Raw genomic sequence first — 20,757 nt, forward strand, 5'->3', positions numbered from 1 at the left:
CACATAGCATTTTGCTTTTAGGCCTAAAAGTTCAAATTTGGTCTCATCTGAGCAGATCACCTTCTTCCACATGTTTGCTGCCCCCTCCCCCACATGGCTTTTCACAAACTACAAACAGGACTTCTTATGACTTTCTTTCTCCAATGTCTTTCTTCTTGTCACTCTTCCATAAAGGGCCGATTTGTGGAGAGACGACTAATAGTTGTCCTGTGGACAGATTCTCCCCCCTGAGCTGTGGATCTCTGCAGCTCCTCCAGAGTTACCATGGACCTCTTGGCTCTTCTCTGATGAATGCTCTCCTTGCCCGGCCCGGTCAGTTTAGGTGGACGGCCATGTCTTGGTAGGTTTGCAGATGTGCCCATACTCTTTCCATTTTCAGATGATGGATTGAACAGAGCTCTGTGAAATGTACAAAGCTTGGGATATTCTTTTATAACCTAACCCCGCTTTAAACATCTCCACAACTTTATACCTGACATGTCTGGTGTGTTCCTTGGCCTCCATGATGCTGTTTGTTCACTAAGGTTCTCTAAAAAAAACCTCTGAGGGCTTCACAGAACAGTTGTATTTATATTGAGATTAAATTACACACAGGTGGTCTCTATTTACTAATTAGGTGACTTCTGAAGGCAATTGGTTCCACTAGATTTTAGTTAGGAGTATAACAGTAAAGGGGGCTGAATACATATTAACACCACACTTTTCAGATATTATTATAATTATTTTGTAAAAAAAAAATGAAAACCATTTATCATTTTCCTTCCACTTCACAATTATGTGCCACTTTGTGTTGGTCCATCACATAAAATCCTAATAAAATACATTTATGTTTTTGGTTATAACATGACAAAATGTGGAAAATTTCAAGGGGTAGGAATACCATTTCAAGGCACTGTAAATCAGAGTCAATGGCTTGGTATTTTGGACAGATATTTTATCTAAGAGAAATTCCCAAAACATGTCCTGTTGGGGGTACTTGAGGACCGGGTTGAGAACCACTGACTTAGAAGACATAGGAGACAAGAGAGGACAAGTTCAACTTTTAAAAGAAAAGTTAAAATAAAGCCCCGTACACACGATCAGAAATTCTGCCAGCAAAAGTTGGATTTGAGCCCTTGGTCAGAAATTCTGACTTTGTATATGCTCCATTGGACTTTTGTTGGCAGAATTCCAGCGAGCAAAAGATTGAGAGTAGGTTCTCTATTTTTCGATCGGAAAAAGTTCTGATCGTAACTTCTGATCGTCTGTAAAAATTCCAACTGGCAAAATTCCTCGGAAACAATTTGACGCATGCTCGGAAGGTGAACTTCATTTTCTGGGCTTGTCGTACTGTTGTACGTCACCGCGTTCTTGACGGTCAAAAGTTCAGTTTTATGTGACCGTGTGTATGCAAGCCAAGCTTGAGCGGAATCCCATCGGAAAAAACAACCAAGAAAATCCACTTGTGTGTACGGAGGCATTAGTGTAGAACTTCAACTCCCTAGATCTCTGGACCTGTTGAGCATTCACATGATGTTCTCGGTGAAGGCAACTTCTGCTGATGCATCTGTTTCATTCTATTTTCAATTTTAATGGTCAAGTTAGATGATAGGTTTTAAATAATATTTTAACTATGTTCTATTCATTTTAAATTCGAATGAATTCGACATGATTCGAAATTATTTCAACCGCATTCGAAATTATTTCAACTGCATTCGAAATTATTTCAACTGCATTCGACATTATTTCAACCACATTCGAAAATATTTTGTGACCCGACTTTAGGGCCATGTATGTCGGGGTGGATATGTTGTAGTGCTACTACTTTTTTGTTTGCATACCAAATTTGGGGTTTCTAGCTATAAGTGACCCCGAGATATGTGGCCCCAAATTTGGGTCGCAAAATGTTATGTTATTAGAGCAGAGAATGACATTTTGCGACCCGATTTTGGGGCCACATATCTCGGGGTCACTTATAGATAGAAACCCAAGATTTGGTATGCAAACACAATAGTACTAGCACTACAACATATCCAAATTTGGAGTTTCTAGCACTAAGTGACCTCGAGATACATGGCCCTAAAGTCGGGTCACAAAATATTTTCGAATGTGGTTGAAATAATGTCGAATCATGTTGAAATCATTTCAAATCCGGTAGAAATATTTTCGAATTTGGTTGAATGTGACCGATTTTTCGAATTCGGTAGAAAACTAAACGAAATCCGAAAACGAATTTAAGGAAGTTAACGAATATAACTAAACAAAATTAATGAATTAAGGAATTAAAACGAAACGAAACTAAACAAATTTTTTCCTTTTGCACATGTCTACCATTAAATACGTTTTTTTTTTTTTTTAGCATTTTGTAAATCCTCTTATAACGTTGAGGATGTTATGGCGTATGATAGCCCCATAACAAATCGGCCTCTTCTAGCAACGATGGGTCTGTACAACAAGACTGTTGTCTCGGAGTTCATACTGGTTGGATTAACAGAAGACTCCCGACTAAAATGTATTTTGTTTGCCATCTTTTTCTTTATTTACATCTTGACTCTGTTTCAGAATTTGGGACTTGTAGTACTCATCAGTGTGGACAGGAAACTCCATACTCCCATGTATAGTTTCTTGCGCCACTTATCGTTCCTTGACATCTGCTACTCTTCAACAATCATGATAAGGATGCTGAAAGACTTGGCCTCAAATAATACGTCCATATCAGTAGCTGGATGTGAACTTCAGATGCTGTCCTATATTGGGTTTGGAGTAACTGAGTGTTTTCTTCTGGCAGCCATGTCCTATGACAGATACGTGGCCATATGCCACCCACTGACCTACCTTCAAATAATGAGCAGGAAGACCATCCTGATCCTACTCGTGTTCTCCTACTTAGGAGGCTTGGTCAATGCCTTTGTTGAGACCGGCTTCTCACACTTTCATCTAGACTTCTGTGAAGAACGCCCATATATTTACCACTACTACTGTGACGTTATTGCGCTGATTCAGATTTCCTGTGGTGACACCAGAGTCAATCAAATGATCCTCTTCTCCTTTGCAGGTTTTACTGAGTTCTCATCTCTGTTGGTGATCCTCGTATCCTATATGTATATTTTTGTATCTGTCTTACGCATTCGTTCTTCTCAAGGACGGAAGAAGGCCTTCTCTACTTGTACTTCTCATTTGATGGTGGTGACTATATTTTACGGAACAGTCATGTTTATGTATCTCAGACCTTCATCTGCCTACAGCCCAGAGCAAGGCAAAGTGATTTCTGTATTTTTCACTATAGTCATTCCTTTTCTGAATCCTTTAATATACAGCCTGAGGAACCGTGACGTAAAAACTTCTGCCCAAAAAATGGGAATGACCTTACTAAAGAAAGTGAGAAGATTTGGTATACATTGACAGTTATATTGTGTCACTTCATCTTTAAAGCATGCACATTTACATATTTCATTGCCTTATTTGCCAATTAAATAATTGTTTTCAGTAGAGAAAATTGAGTGAAATTTTTCCTACTGCTCAACCAACCGCTCAACCATATCATATGCCGGCCACAATATTTTCTCCATTTCCAATATTCTCAGCTTGTAGCCGGGTAGTGGTTAATGCTGCCCCCAGCCGGGAGGGTTAGTGTTAAATATAATTCCCAGGTTTTTCATGTGGGTTCTTTTGGTTCCGACCCCTTGGTCCTATGTGCTATAAAAGGGATGAAGGGTCTGGACTCAAGGGGGCTGTCGGTTTGTCTTAGCCCCTGTACACACGGTCAGACATTTCGACAACCAAATCCGTCGGATTCTGTCCGTCGGATCTTGTCCGAAACTGTTGCATACACACGGTCGGACTAAGTTGTCGAAAAATCCGATCATTCAGAACGTGATGATGTAATTTTGTTACGATGGGACTACGTTCAGGCTAGTAGCCAATAGCTTTGATGTAGGAATTTGATCTGAGCATGCGTGGCACTTGGTCCGTTTAAAATTCTCTACACGTGATCGGAGTATGTCCGATCGAACCAGTTGGTCGGGAAATATTTCCAACAAGTTGGAAAATTGGGTCCGACGGATATTCCGACGGAATCAGTCCGATGCATACCACACACACAGTCGGATTATCCGACAACACAGTCCGATAAGAAACATTCCGACGGATTCTCCGACCGTGTGTACAAGGGCTTAGAAGTTCTGGGCCAAGTTGCAGACCAGTTCGTTGCCATTGCCGGAATCTGGATTCCCAGTGAGATGCTGAGAATTGAATTCTCGCTACCAAAGAGGATTGTAGGGACTTGCAGTCCTCTCTGAAGAAACCAAGCATGAACCAAGTATGGACCCTTTTCTGTGCAGGTATGCTGGGGAAGCCACAAGCCTGAAGTTAGGTACTAGGGATGTTAGGAAAAAAAATACATTTTTAATGTTGAACTGACATGGACATTCACTGTACTGTTCATTTAAGCACAAGAGACTCCATTTTGTTCTCGCTGCTGAAATGTGTTCTGTAACCTTCACCTAACACACAGAAACATCTTCAACTAAACACTCTCTACTCCCCCCTCCCTTCTCAATGTTTTACTTTTGCAATTGTTCTATTCGCTAGCTTTTAATAATATATTTCTATTTGTTAGCTTTTAATAACATATTTCTATTTGTTAGTTTTTAATAACATCTCACACCACCCCTTTCTTATCTATGGATAAAATAACATGTAATAATACATTTTGACACTGAACGGACATTTTAAACACAGTAATTGAGTCCTGGGAATCTGTTCCTGCAGCTGCAGTATTAACTTTATTTTAGAGTCCCAATCAGAAATTAGTCATAACAGTTTTGGCGAGCCAGCCAGGAGGTTGGCAGAGTTTCCAGAAGGAACCGCACTTTGATGGGGATCATCGGGAACGCAGACATCTAAATGCCGGCTAGGTAAGCTGTCTTTAAGCTTGCTATATTTCTGCCTTTCCCATGTATCCTATCTGTCAGTTCTCAAGGAAACCAGACTACTCTCTGACCTTTCTGGTTGGGTAACGTGTGTGTGTGTGAATGTGTTTGTGTCCCCCTTCATGGGTTGGACTGTGTGTGGATAGGGAGAATCCTCTGCAGTTCCCTGCGTTGACTCCTTGTGGGTAACCTGGGTCAGAGGTGCATCGTAGGGTCAGATAAAACTCACAGAGAGGAGAAGAGACGAGGAGGGTCTCTTAATGAGTGTTTTGTCTATTGTCATAAACCCCTTCTATCCACGTAGATAAGTGGAGACTTTTCTTGTAAATCTGCAGATTTTCTGTACTATTTGTTTTAGAGGCAAGAGTGTATAGGCACAAGTAGAGAAGACTGGCCAGTCATTATGGGCATTCAATGAAGTAAGGGAATGAAGGGAGAGAGGCCTTCAGAAAATGCCCAGCGCAAGATGAGCGCTAGAGAATATATGAACCGAAGGTACGGTTACGCCTATATTGAGCCCCTAGATAAATGGGTAGAATGGACAAAGGGAACAGCTAAACCTTTAAAATCTGAAGGGACATTTTAAACACAGTGATTGAGTCGTGTGAATCTGCAGTATTAACTTTATTTTAGAGTCCCAATAAGAAATTAGTCATAACAGTTACCCATGTTTATCATCATGTTAATCTATTCAAGCAAAGCATTTGAAACTTTGTCTTTGCCTGGCCTGAAGTTACTTAAAGTGGAAGTAAACTCCCCTATTGTTTTCAGCCAAGGAAGCTGCCATCTTTGCCTCTGTTTAATCTTCAACTGCTATGGTGCTGCACATGTGATTCGTTATGACACCAGCCATTGGATGGTTTGATAGTTTGGCTGAGAGCACAGCCAATGTACAGTTAGCATTCCCGGCATGCCTTTTTTTTAACTGTTTAAATCCATGGGTTTACTTCCACTTTAAGGGATGTAATGCAAGTAAATGGAGTTACAGCTTGGGTCACTACACACATTGGGGTATGAAGACATCCGTGTACGAGTTAATACAATATGAAGAAACAAGTGGTTACCAAGGGTAATGAAGGTTTCTCTATCCCAATCTCTGTCCTGGTCCAAATCATTTGGTGGAGGGGGGGATTATGGTGTGGGGTTGTTTTTAAGGGATTGAGCTGGCCAAATGATTTGGACCAGTGCAAAAAGCAAGGTCCATAAAGACATGGATGAGCGAATTTGGGGCGGAGGAACTTGTTGAGTCCTGACCTCAACCCGATAGAACACCATTGGGATGAATTAGAGGGGACACTGTGAACTAGGCCTTCTCATCCACACCAGTGCCTGACCTCACAAATGCTCTTCTGGAAGAACGGTCAAACATTTCCATAGACACACTTCTAAACCTTGTGGACGGCCTTCCCAGAAGAGTTGGAAAGAAGAAAGAAATGGCTGCACACCCAGAACTTCTGATTGCCTTTTAGTTTGTTTCACAAAAGTTAACACCAAAGACACCGAACTGTGGTCACGTAGACACATTTCACACTGTGTGGAACACGTCTATGTTACCACAGTTTGGTGTCTTTGTTGTTATCTTTGTGAAACAAAATTAAAAGAAATCGGAAGTTCTGGATGTGCAGCCATTTCTTTCTTCTTTCCAACTCTTCTGGGAAGGCCGTCCACAAGGTTTAGGAGGGTGTCTATGGGAATGTTTGACCATTCTTCCAGAAGAGCATTTGTGAGGTCAGGCACTGGTGTGGATGAGAAGGCCTAGTTCACAGTGTCCCCTCTAATTCATTCCAAAGGTGTTCTATCAGGTTGAGGTCAGGACAAGCAAGTTCCTTCACCACAAACTGGATTTGCAGCCATGTCTTTCTTCTTTCCAAGTTTCCCACAGAGTCGGGCTAGGGCTAGCACTCTGCAAGATACTCCAATCAGCCTTATCTCTATAAAGCTGGAGCAGCAGTTCTTTTTATTGTTCCTAGAAGAGTTCCTAGAAGAGTTGAAGCTGTTATAGCTGCAAAGGGTGGGCCAACCTTATATTGAACACTACGGACTAAGACTGGGATGCCATTAAAGTTCATGTGTGTGTAAAGGCAGGCGTCCCAATACTTTTGTTAATATAGTGTATCTCGGCGTGAACTCTGTCTTACATCTTGCTTTGTTCTGGGTTCTTTCTTCTTCTTCTAGTTCTTTGTGGATAATGTATGAAAGAAAGGATGTTGAGGATGTCTGTAAATGTAGTCTTATGATGTAACAATTGTCCAAGATGTGTGGGATGGTGGTTAAAAGCAGATGACTAGGAAAGGGTGTTTGGCTTTGTACCTTTTTCGGTTATGGGTTTTCTTTTGTTATTTTTAAAGACTTCAATTTAACACGTAAATGTAATTTTATCATTGTTATGTGACACATACAATGTTATCTCAGATAATCAGAATTTTCCGTTTCCCACTTGATATGTGCCCCAAAATAAAGAGGTGGAAAGGGGATTGGGACTTTGAATGAAGCACGTAGGTGTAGAGAATTCAGTTTATTATGTAAATTAACATACAAATGCATAATAAGGAGTAAGTGCATATCCAATACAATTCTAATAACTGGTACAATTCAGTACCATCTGGCGGCTAGATGGAGGAGTGTAATAGAACCGACGCCGGGCGGTTCTCCGCCTAGCCAAGGACGCCTCCCTCCTGCGTGTGATGGCCCTGCCCTTATAGGCTTCACCCAGGGACGTCGGATTCACTCTGGTTGTGTCGTTGCTCACTTCGGTTTACTACATGAATCGCCTTGGATCCCAGGACCCTATGAACTGATCACTGTCTAATGCCACGTACACACGACCGGACTTTTCGAGGGACTAGGTCCGACAGACTTTCGACGGAGTTCTGACAGAGTTCTGACGGACTTTCTGAATGAACGGACTTGGCCACACACAATCACACCAAAGCCCGATGGATTCGAACGTGATGACGTACGACCGGACTAGAATAAGGAAGTTCATAGCCAGTAGCCAATAGCTGCGTCGGTTTTTGTCCGTCGGACTAGCATACACACGAGCGGATTTCTCGGTAGGAACTGGGTCCGGCGGAGTTCCGGCGGAAAAATTTGAAACATGTTCCATTTCTAAAGTCTGTCGGATTTTTGCAAATCAAAAGTCTGCTGCAGCCCCACACACGATCGAATGGTCTGCCGGAATTGTTCCGTCGGACCTTTGATGTTGAAAAGTCCACTCGTGTGTACGCGGCATTACTGGTAATAAGAATTCACCTTTAGTTGCACTGCACTGCACGGTTAGATTGTTTGTTTTATTTAACCTTTCTTGGTGATGCGTTTATATCCTCATCACTTTTCACTTCTAATGCCGTGTACACACGACCGAACTTTCCGGCAGATTAGGTCCGATGGGATCAGTCCATCTGACAATCCGATTGTGTGTGGGCTAGTCGGATCGTTTAAAAAAAAAAAAATCAGATGAACATAGAAATAGAACGTGTTTCAAATCACTCCGACGGACTCAATTCCGACGGACTAAAATTGGGAAAACCGTTCGTCTGTGTGCTAGTCCGATGAACCAAAATACGATGCAAGGGCAGCTATTGGCTGAACCCTGAACACACCATTTTTCTTCAGCAGGGACAGGGAAGCTGGTCAGAGTTGATGGGAAGATGGATGGAGCCAAATACAGGACAATCTTAGAAGAAAACCTGTTAGCCCTTGTACACACGGTCGGAGAATCTGTCAGAATGTGTCCTATCGGACCGTGTTGTCGGATAATCCGACTGTGTGTGGTATGCATCGGACTGTTTCCATCGGAATATCCGTCGGACCAAATTTTCCAACTTGCTGGAAACATTTTCCGACAAACTGGTCTGATAAGACATACTCCAATCATGTGTCGAGAATTCCGATCGGACAAAGTGCCACGCATGCTCAGATCAAATTCCTACATCAAAGCTTATGGCTACTAGCCTGAACGTAGTCCCATCGTAACGAAATTACGTCATCATGTTCTGAAAGATCGGATTTTTCACCAACTTTGTCCAACCGTGTGTATGCAACAGTTTCGGACAAGATCCGATGGACAAAATCCGACGGAGAAAATCCGACAGATTTGGTTGTCGGAATCTCCGACCGTGTGTACAAGGGCTTAGAGTCTGCAAAAGACTTGGGACCGGGGCGGAGGGTCACCTTCCAGCAGGACAACGCCCCGAAACAGCCAGAGCTACAATAGAATGGTTTAGATCAAAGCATATTCATGAGTTAGAATGTCCCAGTCTCAGTCCCGACCTAAATCACATTGAGAATCTGTGGCAAGACTTGAAAATTGCTGTTCACAGACACTCTCCATCCAATCTGACAGAGCTTGAGATATGTTGCAAAGAAGAAGAATGGGCAAAAATGTCCCTCTCTAGATGTGCAAAGCTGGTAGAGACACCCCCAAAAAGACTTGCAGCTGTAATTACAGTGAAAGGGGGTTCTACAAAGTATTGACTCCGGGGGGGCGCCATACAAATGTACCCCCCACACTTTTCACATATTTATTTGTGAAAAAAATAATTTTTTATGTTTATTTTTTATTTTTAGTTTAACTTTCAGAACAAATTTTGCACTAAAATACTGTGTACATGTCATTTACTCAAAGTGATTGTAACCCCTTCCATATACCCAGTGCAGTGACTGGCCTCAGGTGATACACAGAGATTAAACAAATCCTCCTACATACGTTGTACCTGTTTATCTGCAGCCATCTATTCTCTACAGCCATTCAAAGTGCAGCATTTATACAGCTTGCTTGAGCTTTCAGAAAGCAGGGGGCGGGGAGCTGAAATGACACACCGCAGAGGTCAGTGAGGACTGTGCTGAGAGCTGATTGGAGGAAAGGGACACGTGACTTTCACAGAGCCACAAAATAAATCTTTTTTTTTTCCTTTCCTGTGTTTTCTTAATTATTTTTTTTCCTCTTTTTCATTTTTTTTTTCTTCCCCCTTCTTTTTTTTCTATTTTTTCCAAATCTTCTAAATTCATAGAGGAAGTAGCGATGTCTTGGGAGCACACAGAGAATATTGTACTACTGCTAATAAATTAAAGGTGATTAGTCTCAAAGAGACCAATAAATTATTGTTTGCAAACAACCAATTTATGAAGGAAAAATAACAATCTCTTTATATAGTCAGGAAGTCATCCAATTATTTCTGAGCAAAATAATTACCGGCGCTGTGCTCTCCTTCTAATATTATTACATCTTCCTCTGAGAACCATCACAGATCATGTTCTTCAGGGAATCACAGATCTCATTTAAAGAAACGCGTTTACGGAAACAACAACTTACAACCCAAACAATGTACACTTTTAATAAATTAAAAACGTCACTGTGTCAAATTCTACATTTCTATTCTTAGTCATGTTTCAAACAACCCAAGCAGACGTATTAGGAGGGCTGTATTATTGCTGGGATACTGAAGACACTATGAGAAAAGCAGCTGTCAATCAGCAATAGCCAAGAAAACCTTAAAACATTACCTTTATCCAGGGCATGAAAACACAGACCGACTAACCCGCTGATTAGATGCTGGCCCAGTGCCCAGCAGTTTATTTAAACACTTCTAGCTGAGGCAGGTGTGCACCCCAGAGACCTGAGCTGCACTGCTGAGTAACAAATTTCAGGTGGCGAAGGCCCAAGGCTGATTTCTACACTTTCAAAGTACAACCATTGTAGGGCCTCTTATTCCACAATCAGAGAAGCTCTCCCCCTTTTCAAGTTCAGCACCTTCATATGACTACTGGGTACCCTCTCATTCCACATCCATGCTACGCACAGCTGGCAATCACTATTTGGCCAGCAGATGCCTCCTGCTACACATAGCCAACATTTAGGACTGCCAGGTGCACCCCCTTATTCCACTGCTAGCATCCATTATTTAACCAGGTGCCCCCTTTATTCTACAACAAGCCTGAGCCTTGACTAGGACCTCATATATGGCAGCCACTTGCACCCCTCATTAAAATGTTAATTGACAGCACTGTGTACTGTAACTCACTGCTACGATACCAGTCCTTTATGTAGCGCCGGCTCCTGAAGAGCACGCGCTATGTGTTTTTCTCTATTTAAAGTTCCTAGAACCGCAGTTTGGTTTTGGGTTTAATTATACCAAATTGCGGTTTCAGTACCAGTCTAGCTGGATTGCACTGTGTTCTGCTTGGCCACAGGTGGCGCTGTCATCACTGGCAAGTGTGAGAACGCAGTTCAGCTGGGCGCATTGAGTGTCACTTTTCTCTGAAACAGCCCAGTGGGCGTGTCATCCTGCTGTGCATTCTGGGAGAGGGTACTTAAGGTACTGACATCACGTGCTTCTGGGTTCCGGTCCAGAAGATCTTTCTGTCTGTTTGGTCCTGGTCCCCCTGACCATCCCCCAGGGCCCTCATGACCTGGGGTGCGGATCCATCCAATTCCGAGTCTCAGGGCTGGCTAACCCGAGGCAAAGTAACTGGAGAGAGGATTCGGAGGTGGCCCGTGCCGTCTCATCTGTGGAGAGGCCCAGCAACTGAAGAAGCAACCAGGGGAGGACTCTTCAGGAGAAGGCCACGCTAAAGGCTGGCTTCTCAGAAAGAGCCTGGAGGCTTAGTTGAAAGACCCCAAGTGAATCTACACTCGTACGGTATCGCTGGGCCGGCTGCAAGATGCTGGTACCGTATGAGGGCTCTCTAAGTTGGTCTACATCCTTCAGTTACTACAAGTGTTCTACAACAAGTCTGTTGCAGAGACTTTACTACAAGTGTTCTACAACAAGTCTGTGGCAGAGACTTTATTCAACCGTTCCATATACAAGTCTGTGGCAGAGGCTTTGCTTTATCTGAACACTCTATCGGCTACTAGGCCTAGTGAGAGGAGGTCTATCCGGTGGCTGTGAGAATCCAGTTGTGAGTGGCTATTCTCTGGATTTCTATAGTCAGAGACTTCTTATTTTGAGTAGTTCCAAGAATACCTGGACTTTCTACCTAAACTCTCTAACCCTCATTGAGAGCCTGTGTTTTGTCTACCCTCTTTGCAAATAAAAATCCCAAAAGCGGATCCAGTGTCAGTTTCTACAATTCTTTGGGCCATCTACCTCAGGAAACCCCTAGACGTACACGAGGTCAAGAAGGTAGCGGTAAGGCCAGCAAATCAAGCCACTCCTTTGGGGGTCAGTGCTACATGTGGGGGCTCGGGTCTGGGATTTGCCCTTACCCCTTTCAAAGAAAGAACTGTACACGTGGTAACTACAGGGTAGAGGGTTGAATTTTTGGAACTGCACCATTTTGTGAAAAAATTATTGACATCCACTGTTGGCGCGTAAACTGTGGGCGGAGTTGGAAAAAGCCCGCGAGTTGCATGACCTGAGGAGCAAGTTGGAGGAGTTTTGCCTATTTCCTCTCCCTACACGAGGCACCGCGGGAGAGTGTCGTAGGAGAGAGAGGAAGGAGGTTGAGCTTTGTTGCGGAAGAGAAAAAGATGTTTAGAGTTCCGGGAACGTCACCCACCATGGGACCCAGAATGCCGTCTGTGGGGATCCCTGCGAGTGTGAGACTCTCAGGATCTGTATTGACCGATACGGGGATTCACCTGGCACCTCAAGGGTGTTTCATCCTGTACACATCGGGAGACATCGAGGCCCTGGGGATGCTATGTGGCAAGTGTGAAGGACTGATCACTTGCCACTCCGAGAGGAGGAAGGGAGCTGCTAGAGCTAACTTTCCATGCTACCAAGCTAATAAATAGTGGTTAGGACTGCCCTGTGTACTAGCAACAAATCATCTGCCAAGTACCTTGAATGGTTAACTTGGGCAGTTGCCGCTTCTGCCCTCCACCCAGTGCCTCCTCTCTGCTATGAGAATAACAGAGGCAGAGGGTGAGGAGAAAAAGCCAGCTCCTTAGTCCAGATGGGACAGTGACTCGGCCCAGATTTGCACTACGGTCCACCATTTAGTGATGCTTGCTCTGTCATACAAAGGCCCACATGTATGTGTTCTCCAAGATCTTAGTTCTAGAAGCCAAGTAATGCAGAACCTACTTTTTCTTCAGTTAAAATTCTCCATTTGCTGCGGAGCTAGAAGAGCTCACTTTGCCTTCTTAATCAGCTGATCCCTGGCATAGCAATGGAGGTGGTACCTGGACCTCACTGTCAGGAAGACACTGGGCCTAGTTGCAATGTTAATTAGCAGACTCAGAGACGTCTATAGATAGACAGCCATGCAGGGAAAGGCACCCACCAGAACACATCTGCATGTGTAAGATTGCTCTCTCCTATGGCAACAGTCTTATAACAGTTTCTAACACAAGTTGTAACAAACTTCTGTAAGTCCTCTACAATCACTTCTTGTAGATCTTCACTCCACTGAGCTCCCAGTCTCTCCCACTAGACTTGCTGATCCACTGCCACTGGATCTCCCGAGCTGTTCCAACCTTCTCACTGAATATCTTCCTCAATCGTCACCCCCACTTCCCTGGTGGGTCCCTAGCTTGGCACTCACATATGCTCCTCAAGCGTCACCCCACAGACCTGCTCGGTCCCTGGCTTGGCACACAAGGCTGCTCTGCAAGCGTCACCACCATTGGCTGGGTCCCTGGCTTGATACCTGCTAAAGTTTCAAAATTCTTCCCTGTCCCCGGTTGGTGAGAATACTGCTCCGGTACTTGCTTCAGCTACTCACTGTGGTCCCTGGCAACAAAGTGGTTAGTCCCTTATTGGCGACAGCTTTCCCTCTACCTCCGACCACGACGGGTTCTCTGGCCGGCAGAACCGTCACTTATGGTTGAACTGCAAGCCGCAGTCCCAACCCTGCACTGCTCTCTTGCTTCTGGATAGCCCCTCAGACACCCTAGCAGCCAGATGTCCCCGGGATAGGCCTCGGACTCTGGCCTAGCAACCCGGGGCAGCACAACACACGTCCATCCAGACAGTGGTCCAGGTGACACAGAACCCCGATCACCCGACCCCATCCAAATAAATAGGCTCTCCCAGGAAGCCAAGGAACTCAAGAAAATCCCTGCCCATTTGCTGAGATACTCCATCTATTCATAATCTGTCCTTGCAATGCCCTTGTCTTATCTAAAGTCACCAGATACCCGACCACCTAGTGACAGAAGAGAGAAGTGCAGAAATTCTAGAATTAGGGTGGAATCAATTGATCTCCTATCAATTGGCCAAGGCAACTATACCTGGCAGGTAAATGTACGAGCAACCCTGCCTAACCATCAGGGTGCTACATCAGCTATAAAATGAAAGAGAGAAGCTGACTTTTTGCCTTTGGGTAATGGCACTTGTTGAAGAACTGTTTGTCAAATAAAAGATCCATACCAGTTGGTGGATGTGGTCTTCAGATGTGCTCCCACGCTGGATTTGAGGTAACCAAGTATTTTCTTTTGGCTACCATGTCTTACAACAGATACCTTGGACAACTTTTTTTTCAATCGGCGGCTGCAGCCAATCACATGGTACCTGGGCCAATGACAGCACCCTGTACCATGTGATTAGCTATAGCCCATCACAGCATGTCAACAGTAAGCAAGCTGTGATGAACAAAAAACATTCATGACAGCTAAAACATTTGCTTATAACAGTGACCAATCATAGTGATCACACAATACCCCCGGCAGCTGGGTGCCGCGATCCGCTGTGTTCAGGTCACGAGATTCTGAAGCTGCGGGAGCCAGCTCACATGTGCATCGTGACGTACCAGCACATCATGGTGCCTGGAGCTGCCGCCAGCACTAGGTTTACTGAGTGGGTTGGCAAGTGGTTAAACTAACATTGTTAAAAAAAAACATAGAAACATTTTTTTTCAGGTTTCAATTTATAGATGCCATAGAAAATAAAATAATTTTTGCAAGGGGCATGTCCTGGCCGCTGCTGAAGATGGCCGATTGGCTGTGATTCTCCTCTGACAGTCGACTTTGTATGGTGGCTCACAGCACTTCAGCCACTTGCAACCTCCCCACAAGGGACCTTACCTCACAGGGACATAACCGGGTTATGTTCCGAAAGAAAAATAAGTCACCCTGACAGCACCGCCTCACTGACTTTTTCATGCAAGCAGACAAGCACAAGATGGCGCAGAGGAGAATGGCCGTTCTCCCCCTCCGCCTCCCTCACAGGCAGAAGATGCACTGAAATGTCTCTGAGACATAGAGGAATCCTCTCACCAACCCTCCTCAGCCCCACCAGCAGATCGGGGTAAGAGAGCTGTAGATTTTCCTGCACATTCCATTCACAAACATCCTTCTGCAAAAAAGCACCATTGGGCTGACCCCTCAGGCACACAAGCAGTACTTCAGGCAGAACACACAAGATTTCTAGCAGCCTTCCCTACCTCTGAGAACACCATAAAAGCCACGCTTCTCTCCCTCCAAATAGGTTTTCAAAATGAACTGCCTTCCTCACTATCCCAGCTCACAAGCAGAATTGATGAGATTGATGATCGCACTGAGCGCCTAAAAAAACTGATTACTGAAGTAGTCAAAGTGCATGATTAGATGGTCGATGCACACGAGGAACAAGCTGAACAGGTCCACAAATGCCAACTAAAGGTGGCGGATCTCGAAGACAGGTCGCAACGCAATAACATTAAAATAAGGGGGATCCCTGAAGCGGTCAAGCCAAGTGACCTGATCCCATACCTGCTACAACTTTTTCTGAAACTAATTCTTGACCTGACCCCCGGAGACCTCCTCATGGATAGGGCACACAGGATCCCAAAACCTGCCCACCTCCCAGACACAGTTTCTAGAGATGTCCTGAGGAGGATCAATTTTTACCACATTAAGGAGCGGCTCTTTCACAAGACGAGATCAGCCCACACCCTCCCTCAACTGTACACAGGAGTGCTTCTCTACCAAGATCTGTCGGCTGACGTTAAAGAGGAAGTAAACTCTGATGTTTCCCTGCAAAGGCAAAGCATAATGGGCTTACTATGCATCGCATAGTAGCCCATTATGTGTCACTTACCTGACACAGGAGCATGCGATGTCCCCAATTTCCTCGCCGACTGGAAGTGTCCATCTTTCTTCCGGGGTCACGGACTGCAGCTCTATGACTGGCCGGATTCGGGTGACGTCACTCCTGCGAATGCGTGCGGGATCCGCCAGTCATGGCATGTCCTTTAATGAAAACGGCACGCCGTGACCCTTCTAAAGTGCGCATGTGCCGAATACATAGGCGCATGCACAGAAGGAATCCTCTTACGGGGAATTGTAGGTTTAGGAGATATTTACAGCACCTACAGGTAAGCCTTAATCTAAGCTTACCTGTAGGTGAAAGTGTGTTGTAAGGGTTTACAACCACTTTAAGAGGCTGCAATACCATCTACCGCTTATACCAGAGTACGGACATTCTGTGTGTGCAAGAGACACACTTTATGCACGGTAAAGCTCCCCATGTCGTCATCGGTTATACCCCCACATCTTCCATGCACACACATCTAAAAAAGTGCAGAATTAATGATTGCCATTCGGAATTCCATCTCTTTCCAACTCCAACACCTTGATGCCGACCCATCTGACAGATATATCACCCTAGATGGCATCTTTGACAATACACCATTGGTGGTTGTCAATATCTACGCACCGAATACCCATCACAAAAATTTATTTAAACAAATTACGAGCAAATTGGCCCATTATCCAAAAGAACAAATAATACTATGTGGGGATTTTAATGATGTAGCTGACCAAACAATTGACTCCTCCAGTCACCGAGGAATCAGGCCAATGGACCGCTCTTCCCTCATGCGTATGGAAGATTTATTGGACCCCTGGCTGTGCCTGCATGGAGTGGAGAGGGATTACACATTTTATTCAGTAGCCCAAAAATCTTACTCTAGGATTGATCTCTTCCGAACACACAAAACCAGCCTGCAATCCATTCCGCAAGCTGATATAGGGCTAATAACATGATATGACCACGCACCAGTAACCATTACCCTTGCGCTTGATGGAAACCGGGTAAAACACACTCCCTGGCTCATGAACACATTCTCTCACAATCCAAGTTTCAGGAGGAGATCAAACTAGAAGTAGAAACCTACTTTAACTGCAACGCTGGTTCTGTAACAAATGACGCGCTATTGTGAAATGCACATAACTCCGACATAAGGGGTGTTTTCATCAAACTTGGGGCCAGGGAGAAGCGAGCGTGAACCAAGATAGTAAACACATACATAGACCAAATTTGTAAATTAGAACAATCCAACAAATTATCACCCAACAACCCAGACAAAACTTGTCTGTGCAACCTTAGGGAAGAATTACGTTCTTTTCTACAGGCTACATTTGATTAATATATTAAATGGTTAAAAGTAAAATGGTATGCTTTTGGGAACAAACCTGGTTCCCTTTTAACTAAACAAGTCAAACAAAAAGCAGTGGTGCCTAAAATGCCTTGTATGCGGACATCTAAAGGACAAAGTGTTGACTATCCTAAAGACATAGCGAACTGCTTTAGTCAATACTATGCATCCTTATACAACTCAAAAGTCTCCTCCTAAGATTCTGACCCAGACCCTGTGCAATTATCACAATTCCTTACAGTTACCCTCCCTTACCTCAGACCAACTAAAAAAGCTTAACGAGCCGTTCTCTGAGGCTTAAGTCTGAAGTCTTAAAAATAATATACTCTCTACCCTTACACAAGGCCCCTGGACCAGATGGATATTGCAACTAACATTTTAAAACATTTGCACACCTCCTGGCACCCCATCTAACCAACTCTTTTAACCACAATGTGCACTGGTGACATCCCTAAGGAGCCACTTCAGGCCCTTATCGTCACCATACCAAACCCTGGTAAACCTCATGATGATCCTGCCAACTATTGGCCCATTTCCCTCCTGAATTTGGATCTCAAAACGTATTAAAAAATCCTAGCCATATATAGCCGCCAAGAAAGGCCGTAGGCGGGCCTTCGGTCGTCCTCGGCAGCTTTCGCCCGCTCTCGGCTCTTCTCGGGGGTTTTCGGCCGCCTGAGAAGGGCCGAAAGCCGCCAAGAAATGCCAAAGGCGGCCGAAAGACGCAGAGAAAGGCCGAAGGCGGCCGTAAACCGCCGAGAAAGGCCGAAAGCCGCTGAGAAGGGCCGAAAGTGGCTATATATACATATCTGTGGGATGGCACAGTGGTGTAGTGGTTACCACTCTCACCTAGCAGTAAAAAGGGTTCGAATCCCCACCAAAACACTACCTGCCTGGAGCCTGCATGCTCTCCCTGTGCCCACGTGGGCCTCCTCCAGGTACTCCAGCTTCCTCCCACACTCCAAAGACATGCAGGTAGGTTAATTGGCTTCCATAATTGGCCCTAGTATTTGATTGGGTGCTCTTTGAGTGTAGGGACCAATGTGAGTGTGCAATGTACAGGGATAGGGACAATTGTAGACACTCACTCAGGTTGAGCTGGATGGACTGGTGTCTTTATTCAACCTTACTAACTATATCCTCATTTATTCCTAAGCTATTACACAAAGACAAGGTAGGCTTTGTTCCATGCCAGCAGGCCTCTGATGGCACCAGGGGATTCATGAATCTCATACAATGGGCAGAACAACATAAAACACCTTCTCTACTCCTATCGCTAGATGCAGAGAAGGCATTTGGCATTTGAGTAGATTGGTCCTACCTCAGAGGAGTATTACAAATATTTTGATCCTCGGGAAATGTATATTCAGCCCCCCTAGCACATTCTCCTCCCCCACAGCTAAAGTCTGGACTTCAGGAAAAACATCTGATCAGTTTAAGATCACCAATGGAACTCGTCAGGGATGCCCCCTCTCCCCACTAATATTGGCCTTGTAATGGAACCTCTTGCTGAAGCCATTAGAATGCACCTTCGAATGTCTGGCATATAAGTCAGAGATGTTGCACACAAAATAGGACTGTATGCAGATGATGTTATTGTAGCCATGACAAATCCCCTCCAATCCCTACCAGCACTATATTATCTCCTAATGCTATTCAGTTGTATATCTCTTTATAAAGTCAACTGTACTAAGTCCTCCATGATTGGGCTAGGATTAGACCAACACACAAAAAACTCTCTCTCACGCGTGTCGCCTTTTCCCTGGGTCCCATCCTCCACCTTTTTCTACTTAGGAACACAAATAACAACCCCTTCCAGCAACATCCTTCAACTAAACTATGAAGCCCTACTCAGCAAACTACAGAATCTCTGCTCTTCACTACGCTCATCAAGGGCCTCCTGGGCTAGGAAAATTGCACTAGTAAAAATGTTCTTAATGCCTCATGTGCTGTACTTCCTCCGCACACTCCCGTGTCCATACCAACCACTAAATTGTCCTTGCTAATAAGGGTCATCAATACCTTCATATGTAACAGCAAAAATCCTAGAATAAAGCATTCCACTATGTGCACAGCTACATCCAAAGCTGGTTTGGGAGTACCAGATATTAAGCAATACTACAAAGCCATCCTCCTAACCCAAGCTAAACACTGGTGGGTCCACACATGGGTTCAAATCAAAGAAACTTCTTTGGGCCACTCCCTAGATCCCTTCTTACCGCTTTCTAGCTACACAATAAACGGTATCATTCCTTTCTAAGTCCCACGATCAAAACCTGGAACTCATACTGCCAACTTGGCAAAGGACCGTTACCACGAGTTTTGAAGTTCTTTCCTCTCCTTTCCTCTCTCCTCCCTGGAACTTGTATGTACAGACCTATCCACCTCAACATGGTCAGCAGCTGGAATTTCCATTCCAGAACCTCCACTCGCAATATCAGATTCCCAACAGTGAATTCTACAAATTCCTTGAGATACGCCATTCCTCCGGATACGCCTCTCACCGCTGATATCCTACGTTTAAAAAAAAAAAAAAAACTCATACCCTGATGAAGGGATTTCACACATCTACAAGCTGCTGAACTTTGCACAAAACCACACTAAACTACTCTCAGTGACCAAATGGGAAAATACCCTCAACTTTTCAGCAGATGTTACAGCATGGCACTATGCAGCAAAAGCACCACTTAAAAACTCTAGATGCCTTAATCACTGGGAAACTACACAGAAAATCCTACACCACTGGTATCAGACACCAGCAAAACTTGCCCGATTCTCTTCTTCACACTCCTGCCACCTGCTGGAGAAGATGTGGGGAGATAGGATCCACCATCCACATCTGGTGGACTTTTCCAATAATTGTCCCTTTTTGGAATAAGGTCCAATCCCTCATTGGGAAAATTACTGGAACCTGCAATACGCTTACCCCTCAACAAGCGTCAAGTGGCCCTACCCATACCATTCCATCTTTATGCATATTTTAATTGCAGCTAAGCTCTTAATAGCACGTAACTGGAACGGCAACCTCCCTCCTTCCAGTCAACAGCTACACTCTACACTCAATCAGCACTTCCATCTGGAACACATGTATGCAAAAGCACATCTTTCAGTACCTAAACTACTGGAATTTTGGGCCCCATGGGCCAATCACTCCGTGAATATCACCAGCCCCTAAGAGCCGGTTCACATAGGGGTAACCTAGGATCCGACTTCAAGTCGCCCCAAGTCGCGCGGTTGAGAAAATAAATGGAAGTGAATGGAGCCGCCTTAATGTACACTACTGAAGTAGTAGCTCCGACTTCAGAAAAGGTTCCTGTACGACTTGAATCAGACTTTTAGGCAACTTGTACCCATTGATTTCAATGGAAGTTGCCTCCAAGTCTGATCCCCTGTCTTAACTGAAGCAACTTTCCAGGAAGTAAAAATGGTTTTCGAGGCAAACCCCTCCCTCCCACAGAGCTGATTATTATGTGATTGGCCACTGGCAAAGTCCCCTGTCCTGGAGGCAGCTTCAAGTTGCCTTGTAAGTTGCCTCAAGTCCTGC

The 20,757-nt window shown here is 44.4% G+C and overlaps 1 protein-coding gene across 1 annotated transcript; it reads left to right on the forward strand.

The window, feature by feature from the left end:
* The first annotated feature begins 2,358 nt into the window (after positions 1-2,358).
* On the forward strand, positions 2,359-4,651 carry LOC143976247 (olfactory receptor 5AR1-like). The gene has a single exon (XM_077478657.1). The coding sequence runs from the start codon at positions 2,374-2,376 to the stop codon at positions 3,379-3,381; it is 1,008 nt and encodes a 335-aa protein (XP_077334783.1). The 5' UTR covers positions 2,359-2,373; the 3' UTR covers positions 3,382-4,651.
* The last annotated feature ends 16,106 nt before the right edge of the window (positions 4,652-20,757 follow it).

Source organism: Lithobates pipiens, unplaced genomic scaffold (genome assembly GCF_037356315.1).
Source record: "Lithobates pipiens isolate NorthernLeopardFrog02 unplaced genomic scaffold, aLitPip1_a1.2 Scaffold_13, whole genome shotgun sequence".
Taxonomy (NCBI): domain Eukaryota; kingdom Metazoa; phylum Chordata; class Amphibia; order Anura; family Ranidae; genus Lithobates; species Lithobates pipiens.